The sequence below is a fragment of the Gekko japonicus genome, unplaced genomic scaffold (assembly GCF_001447785.1).
Source record: "Gekko japonicus isolate JY-2015 unplaced genomic scaffold, Gekko_japonicus_V1.1 scaffold6, whole genome shotgun sequence".
Classification (NCBI taxonomy): domain Eukaryota; kingdom Metazoa; phylum Chordata; class Lepidosauria; order Squamata; family Gekkonidae; genus Gekko; species Gekko japonicus.
Window position 1 is genome coordinate 4,144,514 of NW_015166417.1, and position 12,552 is coordinate 4,157,065.

At 46.5% G+C, this 12,552-nt stretch overlaps 1 protein-coding gene across 2 annotated transcripts in view; it reads left to right on the top strand.

Annotated features, from left to right (window-relative positions):
* The window catches only part of SH3BP5 (SH3-domain binding protein 5 (BTK-associated)), a 56,469-nt gene extending 44,621 nt beyond the window's left edge, over positions 1 to 11,848 (top strand). For both annotated transcript variants that reach the window (XM_015411568.1, XM_015411567.1), the window contains exons 6-9: positions 730 to 772; positions 1,969 to 2,188; positions 4,363 to 4,620; positions 10,206 to 11,848. In XM_015411568.1, coding sequence (XP_015267054.1) covers positions 730 to 772; positions 1,969 to 2,188; positions 4,363 to 4,620; positions 10,206 to 10,387 — 703 coding nt within the window. In that variant the 3' untranslated portion in view covers positions 10,388 to 11,848. The remainder of the gene's footprint in view (positions 1 to 729; positions 773 to 1,968; positions 2,189 to 4,362; positions 4,621 to 10,205) is intronic.
* Positions 11,849 to 12,552: the final 704 nt, after the last annotated feature.

The following is a 12,552-nucleotide window of genomic DNA, read 5'->3' on the forward strand; positions in this document are numbered from 1 at the left end:
ATGCAGAGGTCATTTCGGGGGGATCGCAGTTCCCTCGGGTGAGGTACGGGGGGCGGGGCACATGACGAAGCCCCGCCCCCTGCTTCCGGCCGCCCCGCTTCCGGCCCTCATTCAGCCAGGAGGAGGCAGGAGAAGAGGGAGGGTAAGTTGCTTCCTCCCTGCCTCTCCCCACCCCTGCCTGCCTGGGGCCAGGGAGGGCCTTCGCGGGGCTTCCTTGCACTCCCGCCGGCCTTGCAGGTCCACCGCTGGGCCCCTCATGGGGCTCGGCAGTGGAGCTGCAAGACCGGCGGTGGCGGTTGGGGGCGGGGTGTGTGGCCTTATGACACACTTCCGGTGATGTCAGGGGGTGTGGCCTTATGACACACTTCCGGCGATGTCAGGGGGTGTGGCATATGCTAATGAGTTATGCCAATGAGTTCCCCTAGCTCTTTTTCTACGAAACGACCCCTGCTCCTATGCATGAGCTTCGTAGCGAGTTGGGATTTAATCCCTCATCCCTAACCACTACTGTATCACACTGGCATAGACGCTGCTGCTTTTTCTAGAGTAGCAGAGCTGGGAGGGAGGAGGAGGAGGGGAGGGAAGCAGAATCTGTTGATGAAAAGGGTTCCGTGTGAATTGGCCATTTGTAAGAGACCTTTCGAGGATTGTGCAAAGCAGCTTTCTCTGTCCTTACGCATGTATTGTTTCACTAAGTGGCCTTTTTTTTCTATTTTGCTTTCCTCACAGGCCTTATTTTGAACTCAAGGCAAAATACTATGTTCAACTGGAGGTATGTATCAAATAACCTCTAGGAATGGCAATTGCTCCCCCCCCCCACCTTGGATTAAGATTCCTTTTCCAACAAGTGAATGACTTCAGTAGTTACAGAGCATGCCACTGCTAGGAGGTAGAGCATCTGCTTTTCGTGCCGAAGGGCTCACATACAATTCTCAGCATCTGCTGCTCGCCAGAGTAGAAAATACGGACCTTGATCGACAAATGGTCTGACTTGGCAAAAGGCAGCATCACACGTTCATTCCTTTCGTTTAGGCTTTAATAGTTTGCTGACAATGGTCCATTCCCTTCCCACACTCCCTTTTTAATAGTAATAACAGATAAAACAACTATCCAAATTCACAAGTATGTAAATTTCTTCTTTGTGTGGCTGCATTTTACTCCAGATCTACTGATGCTTTTGCCTGTGCTGAAAGATATCAGTTAAATGTGGTATTTCTAAGTTCCGTTGCTTTCAGGGGCAGAATGGTCAGCGGGCTTCGCATTCCCTCGAGTGAAATTGGTGGGACTTCTATCTATTATTTTGCACTGTTATCCCACCCTTTCTCCAAGGCATTCAGGGCAGTGCATATAGTTCCCTCATCCTGCATTTTATCCTCATAGCAGCCATGTGAGGCAGTTCAGGCTGAGGGCAATTTCGCACTAGATCTGCCTCGCGGCGCAGCCGCCGTTTGCCCCGACACAAACATGTCAATTTCACACCCGAAGCTGCGGGGCTGCATTTTGACTGGCGGCTTCGCCCGATTTCCTCCGCAGTTTCGTGATCCTGGTTTTTGAGGATCACGAAACCGTGGAGGAAATCGGGTGAAGCCGCGGGTCAAATGCAGCCCCGCAGCCTCGGGTGTGAAATTGACAAATAGTGTCGGGGCAAACGGCGGCTGCGCCGCGAGGCAGCTCTAGTGCGAAATCGCCCTGAGAGAGTGTAACTGGCCTGAGGTCACCCCGTGAGCTTTGCGGTTGGGGTGGAGTCTGAATCCAGGTCACCCTCTTCTTAGTCCAACACTCTGTGCTAACACACTGTGCTCACCTCAGTTGCTGTATATGATGACAACTGAAAACCAAATGTCCGTGTAACATTAGTCACTGTAAATTATGCTGTAAATCTTTTTTCTTTTTTTTAAGTCACGATGATGGAATTTTACCTAGGAGTTCCGTCTTAGTAAAGAAGTCTTTTCTGATTTCTTCATTTAGCAATTAAAGAAGACTGTAGATGATCTTCAAGCAAAGCTATTCTTGGCAAAGGGCGAATACAAAACTGCCTTGAAGAATCTGGAGATGATCTCTGATGAGATCCATGAACGGAGACGGGCCTCTTCTATGGGGCCCAGAGGATGTGGGGTGGGTGCAGAAGGCAACAACGTGTCAGCAGAAGACCTTGCGGTGTGCAAGTTGGAGTCGGATAATATCTCCAGTAAGTATGCCTGTGGCTTGTTTTGTGCCCAGGGAATAAATGCTCCACTGTGATCCTGGGATATGAGAAAGTTGAACAAAACGGGGACTGTTCTTTGGGATCCTTCCTGTGTTGAAGTACTGTGAAAAGCCGTATCCAGTTAACGAGTTTTTTACAGTGTGCGACAAATGTAAATATCCTCTTTGAGCCTGTCTTGCCTTATGAAATGTTCTACAGACCTTGAAAATGGCAGATATGTAGATAGCAAGGTTGAGGCTGCCCCCCCCTTTCCTCTTAGGGACTGTAGAATAGAGACACCTGACTGGGGCTGGAGTAGAGGCATTGCCCCTCTTCTCTGCAGGTGTAGCTTATAAAGTCAGAGCGAGCTGGAGGTGCGAGCCGAAGGGTAAGTGCCAAAGAGCCCTTGGAGCCTGCCCTTAGCCTGTGGGTGACAGCCGGAGATCCCACAGACTCAGACAGCTGCAGAACAGCCAAGGCTCTGAACAGCCAATATCCAAAGTACTTCACAGATCTTAGAATAAGTATATATGCATGCTATGTAACACAGGTCTTTATAAAACCACCGTAAGCAAATGGGGAGGGGCCATGGCTCAGTGGCAGAGCATCTGCTTGGCATGCCGAGGGTCCCAGGTTCAACCCCCAGCATCTCCAGTTGAAAGGACCGGGCAGTAAGCGATGTGAAAGACCCCTCTGAGAGCCGCTGTCAGTCTGAGTAGACAATACTGACCTTTTTAAAAAATAAAATTTATTTTTAAATTTTAATCTATACAACAACAATCCACAAACGCAATAAAGAATAAACAAATACAATATAGCATCTCTCAAATACAGTGTAAGCTAGTAATGGAAAATTGAGGTATATAAATATGACAATAACTATTCATAGCTTGTATTTGTCAAGCTTATTTACCAAGTTATTATAACAATATAACTCTTTTAAACCTCTAACCAAGGTAAGTACAAAATTTAAAATATTGCTATTTTGCCCCGCAGCTTCGTGCGATTTCCCCCGCGTCTACTCAGTCCTAAAAAAACCAGGATTGAGTAGACGCGGGGAAAATCGCACGAAGATGGGTCAAAATGCGGTCGCGCAGCAGCTTGTGTGAAATTGACACGTACCATCGGGCCAAAGAGAAGAGTGAGCGCGGAGCAGCGCTTGTGGGAAATCACCCATGATCTCATTCACTATGAGGCAGCTACATGTGCGTTCATCTCTCTGCTGATAGAAATGCATAGAAGTGGTGTTGGGGAAGAGGATTGGGCCCCAGATACCATGCGTTTTAGGCTCCAGTCCATATAGGATCTTTATATTTAGCGTTTAGGTATTGGCACTGACACAGAACATGGGGTTGAACCTTGTGGTAGAGCTCCACTAACAGATGGGAACAGCCCCTCCACTGCGAGCCCCCGTTTGGCCCCTCATGCTGTTTCTGGGCAGCATTTTGAGCTGCAGAAACAGGGAGGCAAGAAGTCCTTCTGTTAGTGGCAATTACCCCTGGATCCGGGCCATGGTATGAAGAGCTGTCCTGAGACACAAAGAGGGCCAGTAGAGCTCCACTAACAGATGGGAACAGCTCCTCCACTGCGAGCCCCCATTTGGCCCCTCATGCTGTTTCTGGATTTACTTGTCCCCATTGGGCAGCATTTTGAGCTGCAGAAACAGGGAGGCACGAAGTCCTCCTGTTCAGTTCCCCCCTCCCCTACACAAATTGCTTACAGCTTTTGATCTTGTTCCTCCTGCTACCATGTTGAGGTCCACAGAAGCTTCCACATGAAAACATTCTCCAAACTACATGTTACTGTCTATACCACACAGACGGCCCTTAATTCCCTCAGTTTCCCCCTCTTTTCCAATAGCTGGCCTTATGGGATAAGAAAAAGTGTTGTCAGTTTTGAATGGGAGTCACCAGTACTGTTCTGTAACTTCACTCTTTGTAGATAGTTGAGTGGCATAGTGTAAGTCCCGCCAGAGGTGTAGGTACTGAGGGGGAAACTAATCTGGTCGATTGTGAGTAAATGATCTTCTGAATGCGTGTGAAGTTAAATAAAGATGATTTAGCTCTCCTCAGTAGTCGTGCCGTTGACTCACACCTAGAGAGCATTGGCTTAGCACAGCTTGCGCTGGACAGGATACTATTCTTGCTAATTAACATAACCTTTGAATGTTCACACAGTGGCTTCAGAAGTTTTTGAAGATGATAACTGCAACAGCTTTGTGTCTGAAGAAGACTCTGAAACCCAGTCCGTATCCAGTCTTAGTTCAGGTCCAACAAGCCCTTTGGACATGCCAGCACAGTTTCTCCCAGTGGTGCGGCCTAGAAGCCTGGATCTCTCCAGCCCTGTCTCACTATCCGAGTTTGGAATGTTTCCACTACTGGGACCTCGAAGTGAATGCAGTGGGGCTTCCTCTCCCGAATGTGAAATTGAAAGAGGTAAGTTGGATCATTAGAGCCAAGCTGGGTTTGGTTTAGAGTGCCAGCCATTGCTCGCCTATAAAATTGCTAATGGCAAACTCCAACACTCCCTTTCCTAACTGCATCTGAAAGATCCTTCTCTTTATGCTTCTCCCCATGGGAGAGCTCCATCCAGAGCCTCAAGATTTTCAGGTGAGGCTCTGTTTTGGGCTCCATCATTGATAGTGGGAAGATGGGTGGTGGGAAGCAGGATTTTCAGCACTGCCTTCTTGGTGGCACTCCCTGTCATGAGAACTCCCTCCTCCTCCCAGCTGTGCACTTTCAAGAGGTTGGGAGAATATATATTTTTTTAATTAGTCTAAAGATGCCTTTTAGAGATGATGTGGGCTGGCTTGCTGTTCAGGCACATAAAGCACAATCTGTTTTTATTGGCTTTCAAATGCTTTACCGTTTTGCTAGTTATTGTGACAGCCATTTTATACTAATTTTTATAATAAGGGGAAAGTTCTTAAAGGTCGGCATTAGCAAGCCTGTCTGCAGTCTCATTGGTTGTTTCACCAGGTGCCTCTGGGTGCTCCACGTACATGGGCCTGATCAATATAAAGTTCTGCATTTAGGTAGAAAGGATCAAATGCATAATTATAGGAGGGGGGAGACTTGTCTTGGCAGTAGTATGTGCGGAAAGGATCTAGGGGTCTTCGTAGACCGTATACTGAACATGAGTCAGCAGTGTGATGCGGTAGCTAAAAAGGCAAATGTGATTTTGGGCCGTATCAACAGAAGTATAGTGTCCAGATAACGTGAAGTGATGGTATCACTTTGCTCTGCTCTGGTTAGACCTCACCTGGAGTATTGTGTTCAGTTTTGGGCACCACAATTTAAGGAGATAGACAAAGTGGAACGTGTCTAGAGGAGGGCAACGAAGATGGTGAGGGGTCTGGAGACCAAGTCCTGTGAGGAAGGGTTGAAGGAGCTGGGTATGTTTAGCCTGGAGAAGAGATGACTGAGAGGTGATATGATAACCATCTTCAAGTACTTGAAGGGCTGTTGTATAGAGGATGGTGTGGAGTTGTTTTCTGTTGCCCCAAACAGCCGGACCAGAACCAACAGGTTGAAATTAAATAAAAAAAGTTTTTGGCTAAACATTAGAAAGAACTTCCTGACAGTTCGAGTTGTTCCTCAGTGGAACAGGCTTCCTTGGGAGGTGGTGGGTTCTCTTTCTTTGGAGGTTTTCAAACAGAGACTAGATGGCCATCTGACAGCAATAGCGATTCTGTGAACTTAGGCAGATCATGAGAGGGAGGGCAGGAAGGGTTGCCTCAGTGCTTAGTTCTCATGGCCCTTTCTTACACACCCAGGGAAATGCTGATTGCCACTTTGGGGTCAGGAAGCAATTTTTCTCCAGGCCAGTTTGGCCAGGGATCCTGGAGGGTTCCCCCCCCCCCCATCTTCTGGGAGGTATTTGTGAATTCCCTGCATTATGCAGGGGGGTGGACTTATATGACCCTGGAGATCCCTTCCAACTTTATGATTTTATGAACATTATCGCCCTCACCTACACTGTTCTGTGTCTTTGCCATCATGCTTTGTTCTGAATGTATCTATGTTGCAGTCATGCTTCAAGCCCAATGTGCACATGATGCATATGGTCATAGTGGAGAAAGGGCTTACCAGTAGAAGCACTCTGTGTCCACCTCTCACCCCTGCCAGGTTTATATGCTTACAATACCATGCTGGCCCATATGCCATATAAGCATCAGCTTGCCAGCAGAGCATCCATCTGCATATGGGTTGGCACAGGTGATAAGTACATTTAAACAGGTGACATTTAAACGAAGGTAAGCACCTTTCCTTTTGTTCTGCATCAAGTATGAATCAGATCAGACTCTTTCGAGTCTTATTGACCTGCCTGGTCTCCTGTTCTCATCCTGTGAGCCCCCCCCCCTCCCCAGATCTTGATGCTGGGAGATGGTCTCATGTCAACCTGCAATATCAGCCTCCCTTTGTTTGTAGCGTGAAATCATTCTATGACTAGAGCTTTAATGCAGTCCATTAATGTGTAGGAAACCCTTAACTCATCAACTAAAGCTAAAGATGAGGTTTTGGACTTGTGCCGCAAGAGATTTCCAGAAGCAGGTGATTTATTTAGTGTGTCTGCTCTACTGATCATGGGAATTCTATCTCAAAATAGGTCACAAATCTGGCAAGGATGGGCTGTGTCTAATAGCTGGAACATGGAAAGATGACAGATTTGTTGCTGAGTGAAGTAACAAAAGTAATTTTGAAAGCATACCTGTTACCAAGACCATTGATCACAGCTGTAAAAAAAGAAAAGGATTGGAATAAGAAACTCTTGGTTGACCTGCTGCGGTTTGGATTTAAATATGTGCGGCAGTAGAAAGTTGTGCAGTTGCTGGAGAAAGCCTGCTGCTGTGTTTGTTCCTTAATTTGTTTCTGAGAAGTTCAGGCTCAAAGGTTAATCTCCCGTGTTCAGACAGAACCAGTTACAGTATAATCTTAGGGTAGCTTTGGAGACGGCAAGAGAGGGGACACGCAAACAGTTTGTGCATTTTGCCTTCTGTGCTTCCAGTGCAGCATCCAGCAAGGACAGCGACACAACATTTATTAATTTTATTCAGTTTATATTCCATCCTACCCTGCAAGCGGGCTCAGGGAGGCTCACAAGATATGATAAGAACAATAAATAATTCATAAAAACATCAAATCATGTCATCTAAATATGTTACTTAAAATGATACCCGATGGCAGCTTAAATTCATGCTGCAACCATGTCAGGGAGGGCATGTTTCTCTCAAGTAACCAGGGTCAGCTGGCACGAACATCAAGTTGGTGTAGATAGTGCCCTAAGCAAATGAATCAGATTGAGGAGATTGACTGAATTAAACAGGGAAGGCTGGTGTCATTTGGACATCTGCCGCCTCAGCCAAAGGTCTGGCGGAACAGTTCCGTTTGGCAGGCCCTGCAGAATTGTGACAAATCGCGCAGGGCCCTGATCTCAACTGGGAGCATGTTCCACCAGGCAGTGGCCACAGCTGAAAAGGCCCTGGCCATGGTCGAGGCAGCATCTTCACTGTGTACGTGTTGTGCCGGTAATTGATGCCTGTGCATCCCTCTTCAGGTGTTATATTGGAAGTTCAAAAACCACATTTGCATCACTCTCCCAAATGCATTTGTTGGTTTCTTGAAGCAGCAGTATGGTGTGACTAGGATTTGCTTAGAGGCTTATCTACCTGGGAGCATCATATACTATTTTTGTGCTGAAACATGAAACAGCAAAACAGCTGAAATCCTGTGGCACAGACAAATGGTTCCCTTAAGATTCTCCACATCTAATCCTGCAGATGGTATCTTTGTGGCATCACATAGCTTGCGAGGCTGATATAGAGATGAAAAGAGGGCCCACACTGCTTAAAGTCTTCAACTACCTATGCACACACAGTCTTTGTCCCCATCACAATCTGATTGTCACCTAGGGTTGCCAAGTCGTACCTTAAGCCACAGCGGGGGAGTCCCGGCTCGCTCCAGGAGAGTGCGCGTGCCCGAAGCACGCACCACGAGCACGTCACCCGGAAGTGACGCAGCCACGTTGGGCACACCAGGGGCGGGGCCGCGGTCACCCAAGGGGGAAACATAGAGTTTTCCCTCGGATGACCGTGGCCCCGCCCCCGGCGCGCCCGGTGTGGCTGCGTCACTTCCGGGTGACGTGCTGATGCCGGACACGTCCCGTGCTTTGGGGGTGGAGTTCCCCCCGGGGCCCGATCCGCCACCGGCGGGGAACGGGCCTCTGGGGCGGGGGTTTCCCTGCCCCCCGGGGGAACTTGGCAAGCCTATTGTCTCCTAAGCCCCAACCTTATGAGAACTAAAAAAGATGCCATCCATTCCCAGTCTGGATCATGACAAGGAGGAAGGACTTTTGCAGTCCCAGCACCTAGAGAAGGGGAGAGAGTAGCGAAGGTGAGACTCCCCTGGTGGCCCAGTTCAGGCCCCATCAGAGGCCCACCTGGGAGGGTGAGGGCCAGGTTTTCCCACCATTGTTACTGCCCAGCCCCCTAGCTGCCCGTGCAGCCCATCTTGTCTTGCAGGACATGGCCACCTGATGTCCCACTGACTCTCCCCTTTGTGTGGAACCCCAAATGGGACCCATGGTGAGTTGGGGGCCCCACTTCACGAAGTGAGCAGGAAAGGTGATTAGGTATTGCTGGATGCAGCAACATAGCTTGCAGCTGGACCTCAGGATAAAACATTAGGAGCCACAGGGCCATTCGATAAACCTGTAGCATGGCTATGAGTGCACAGTTCTGGTCACCCCATTGCAAAATGGAAGCCTTTAGTACAGGAGGAGGAGGGTGTAGAAAAGGGCAGCTAAAACAATCAAGCAGTTGGATCGTCATTTTGAAGAAAGACTTATGATGAGTTTGAGTGTATAGCAATTAAATATTCTGAAGACAATGAAATAGGGTCCAGACAAACAAGTAACTTTAGCATGTGGTTCAATTTTGGCGGCTGTAGTAAAATCATGAAGCTCAGTTAGTAAATCTTAAGCTTCCCTTTCAGTGTGTGATGACTCACTGTTTATGACTTCTGTGGTGAAAACAGTAATGAAAAAGAAATAGGGTTCATCAAATGAAATTTGTTGCCAATAGGTTCAGGATTGTGTTTTGTTACGCAATGCCTAGTTAAGCCGAGGGATTCATTCACACACGGTATTTATTTAGTTTTTGGTTTTAGTTTTATAACTACGAGACAAACTCATGGGGCCCGGGGTCTAGCAGCAATTGTTGACCATCACAGATAAAACTGAAGCCTCCATGTTTATAGGCAACATAGCTCAGGTTACCATGTACTGGAGATAAATCAGGATAGCTGTGTCACCATTGTGTTCTATTTGTGACTTTCCAAGGAACGTCTGAGTGGTAACCTTTAGAGACAGAATGCTGGACTAGAGGGGCATTTGTTTGGAGCTAGGACTCTTTCTCTTAAACTGGTCAGTGGATGGATCAAATTATTAGTACAGTTAGCACTTCTGAATGGAGGAACAGTTGGTTGCATTTCCCAAGTTGTATGTTAAAGACACAGTCGTATATAATTGGGATGTCATTAAGTAAATTAGATGAAGAGATTGGATTATACCCCGCCCTTCACTACCCGAAGGTGTCTCAGAGCGGCTTACAAACTCCTTTCCCTTCCCCTCCCCACAACAGACACCCTGTGAGGTAGGTGGGGCTGAGAGAGCTCTGACAGAAACTGCTCTTTTTTCAAGAACAGCTGTTATCAGAACTACAACTTGCCCAAGGTCATCCAGCCAGGTGCAAGTGGAGGAGTGGGGAATCAAACCCGGTTCTCCCAGATTAGAGTCCGCGCACTTAACCACTACACCAAACTGGCTCAGTCCTGTCCCAAATTTCCCAAGATGAATGGGTGGAGGAGGGAAGAAACATCACTGTATTCATTAGGCTTGAACTGGTAAGAGTGATGTTGATGTCTGTTTACATTCCAAAGGAGGCAAGTCAATTTAATCTGTTGTAGTAAAATGACTTTAGTTTAAATTTAAGCGGCTTAACTTTTCCATTTTGACTTCACAGGAGATCGGGCGGAAGGGGCAGAGAACCAAACTCTTGACAAAGTGAATAAGAACAGGAGCAGCAGTACCAGCTTTTCTTCCACCGGGCCAACACTGGATAACCGGATGAAGCAGCTTTCCCTTCAGTGTTTGAAAGTCAACGATGGGATTTGTGCGGACAGAAAAACAGTGCAGATCGGTTGAACTCCTGTCCCATTTGGAGCTCAAAAGAAATCCTAAATTATTTCTACACAAACCTCTTCTGAACGTCAGAAGAACCTTGTGCCAATAACTATTTAATATATGCCAAATCTTTTAAGCGTTTACTCCTTAAACTGCACTAAGAGTTACATCAGTGTTGAGGGCTCAAGTTATGTGTGTTTTTTAAAAAGAAAGTCATGACAGAAATCTGTTACACATTATTGGCTGTGCTTGTTTTAGCTCACAGCCTTTGTGACGTGTTTTGTAGCAGTTTGGCAGAAGCAATAATGAGGACTGTGCCCTCATATGGAGTTCTGTGCCACTCGGGAGCTGAAGGACGAGCGAAACGTTTCGGAGTCGCTGGAATCTGGTTTTTTTTTTTTTTGTGGTTATCCATTTTGTGAACTGGGCTGCTGTGTAGACAGAGTTGAATTCGGAGGTGCCGGTGGCATATCCTCTTAAAATACACCGTATTTTACGTGTCTGCATTATGATCAAAATGGCAGAACTGTTGTACTGCAGACTGTGACAGGAAGCAGTTCCATGTAGCAAATCTGGAAACCTTTGCTCTGCTTCCACAGCTTGCAAGTGACGAGGGGAGACATACCTTGAAGGTAACCTTTAAAAAGAATGCCAGATCCGTGACCTGTGTAGCATTTGAGATTTGGATTGGCATGGGGTGAAATTCCGAATCCAGCCATCAGAATGAAATTGTACATGTGACTGTTTTTATCATTGTGTGTGACACTTTTTTCCAGCACTTCAGTATTGTGATTTTGACACCTCATTTAGGCATGGATAGGAAAATATTTTAAAACCTTGGGCCTACCAAGTAAAGGATGAAGGGAGATATGCATGAAGGGATAGCATCTCTGCAAGTTAGAGAATTTCTGTAAGTCGTCATGTATAGGGGCTTTTAGACTATTTAACGGGACCGGTAATGGTTGCATCCCTTGAACTTAACAGCTGAATAAAGACTGGAAGGAGTCTGGGGCATGCTTCAGCAATAGCTGTTAGAGTAGAGAAGTCGAGTAGTTTCGCTAATAAGAGGTAGTTTAAAAAGTAGGATTTTTAAAAAGTGATTTGCCACCTCTCATAGACCTAACTTATTATTTTAGTTTGTGTTTAGCATCTCCCCGCGCTCCCCCCTATTGATTCCTGGCCTACAATCTTGTATTTTGTCCCTATTATAGCTTGTATATCTATTCTAAGAACAAATGTAAAAACATTTACACTACAGTAAACTGTTCTGCCACTCTTAATTTTGTTTTCATGTGTAGTATGGTCATAACGTGTGTTTTTAATGCTTTAGAAAAACCCTTTTATACTTGTTCCTCAAGTCAGTGGTTGTTCTAAGATCTATACCCCTGCCTTCCATTTGTGCTTTTGACCGTCCACTTCAGTCAAGGAAATGAATTTTGCGAGTGCCAAATGGAATAAGTAATAAAAGTGAAAACTAAAGTTTGACTGTGGCTCTTGTGGTATATTCAGAGAAACATACAGTATCTGTTTGCAGTCCAGTGACACCTGGAATGTGTAACTCTACATAGTACTTCTGCACACCCTGGGACAATAAGCCATTCTACCTGTCCTGAACTAGTTTTGCTAGTGGTGCCTGCTATGGTCATTTGTCAATTCTACATCGCAGAGCTTGTATTAAAGCACCTTCATGGAGTCATTCATGTATTTCCCTCTCTTTATTGAAAATGCAACAGAATTGGATGTTCAGTCGATATCTGCATTCTAGCCATGCAGTTCCTTTCAGGAGCTGTGCCACAGTGTGTGCCAGGTGGGACCAACAGTCTGCATGGCTGAGGTCTCTCCTGGAAAGGCCTCTCTGTCAATGATCCCTCTAAGCTGTGGAGTCTTGTGAGCAAAAAATCTACCTTGTGGGCTACTGGCATTAAAGTTGTGAGCGAGCAATTTGGCTACTGCATAAACTTGTTTGCTCTGGAGCCGCCCTTCCTGAGCCGAGACAAAAATCTGTGAGCCGGAGGCTAAAAAACTCTGAGCTAGCTCACGCTAACTCAGCTTAGAGGGAACACTGCTAGTTCTAGCTCTTTTAGCATTATGCACCACCAGGTGGTGAGCTAGTCATGTTTTTAAGGCAAGAGACATTTCAGAGGTGGTTTGCCATTGCCTGCCTATGCATCACAACCCTGGTAGCC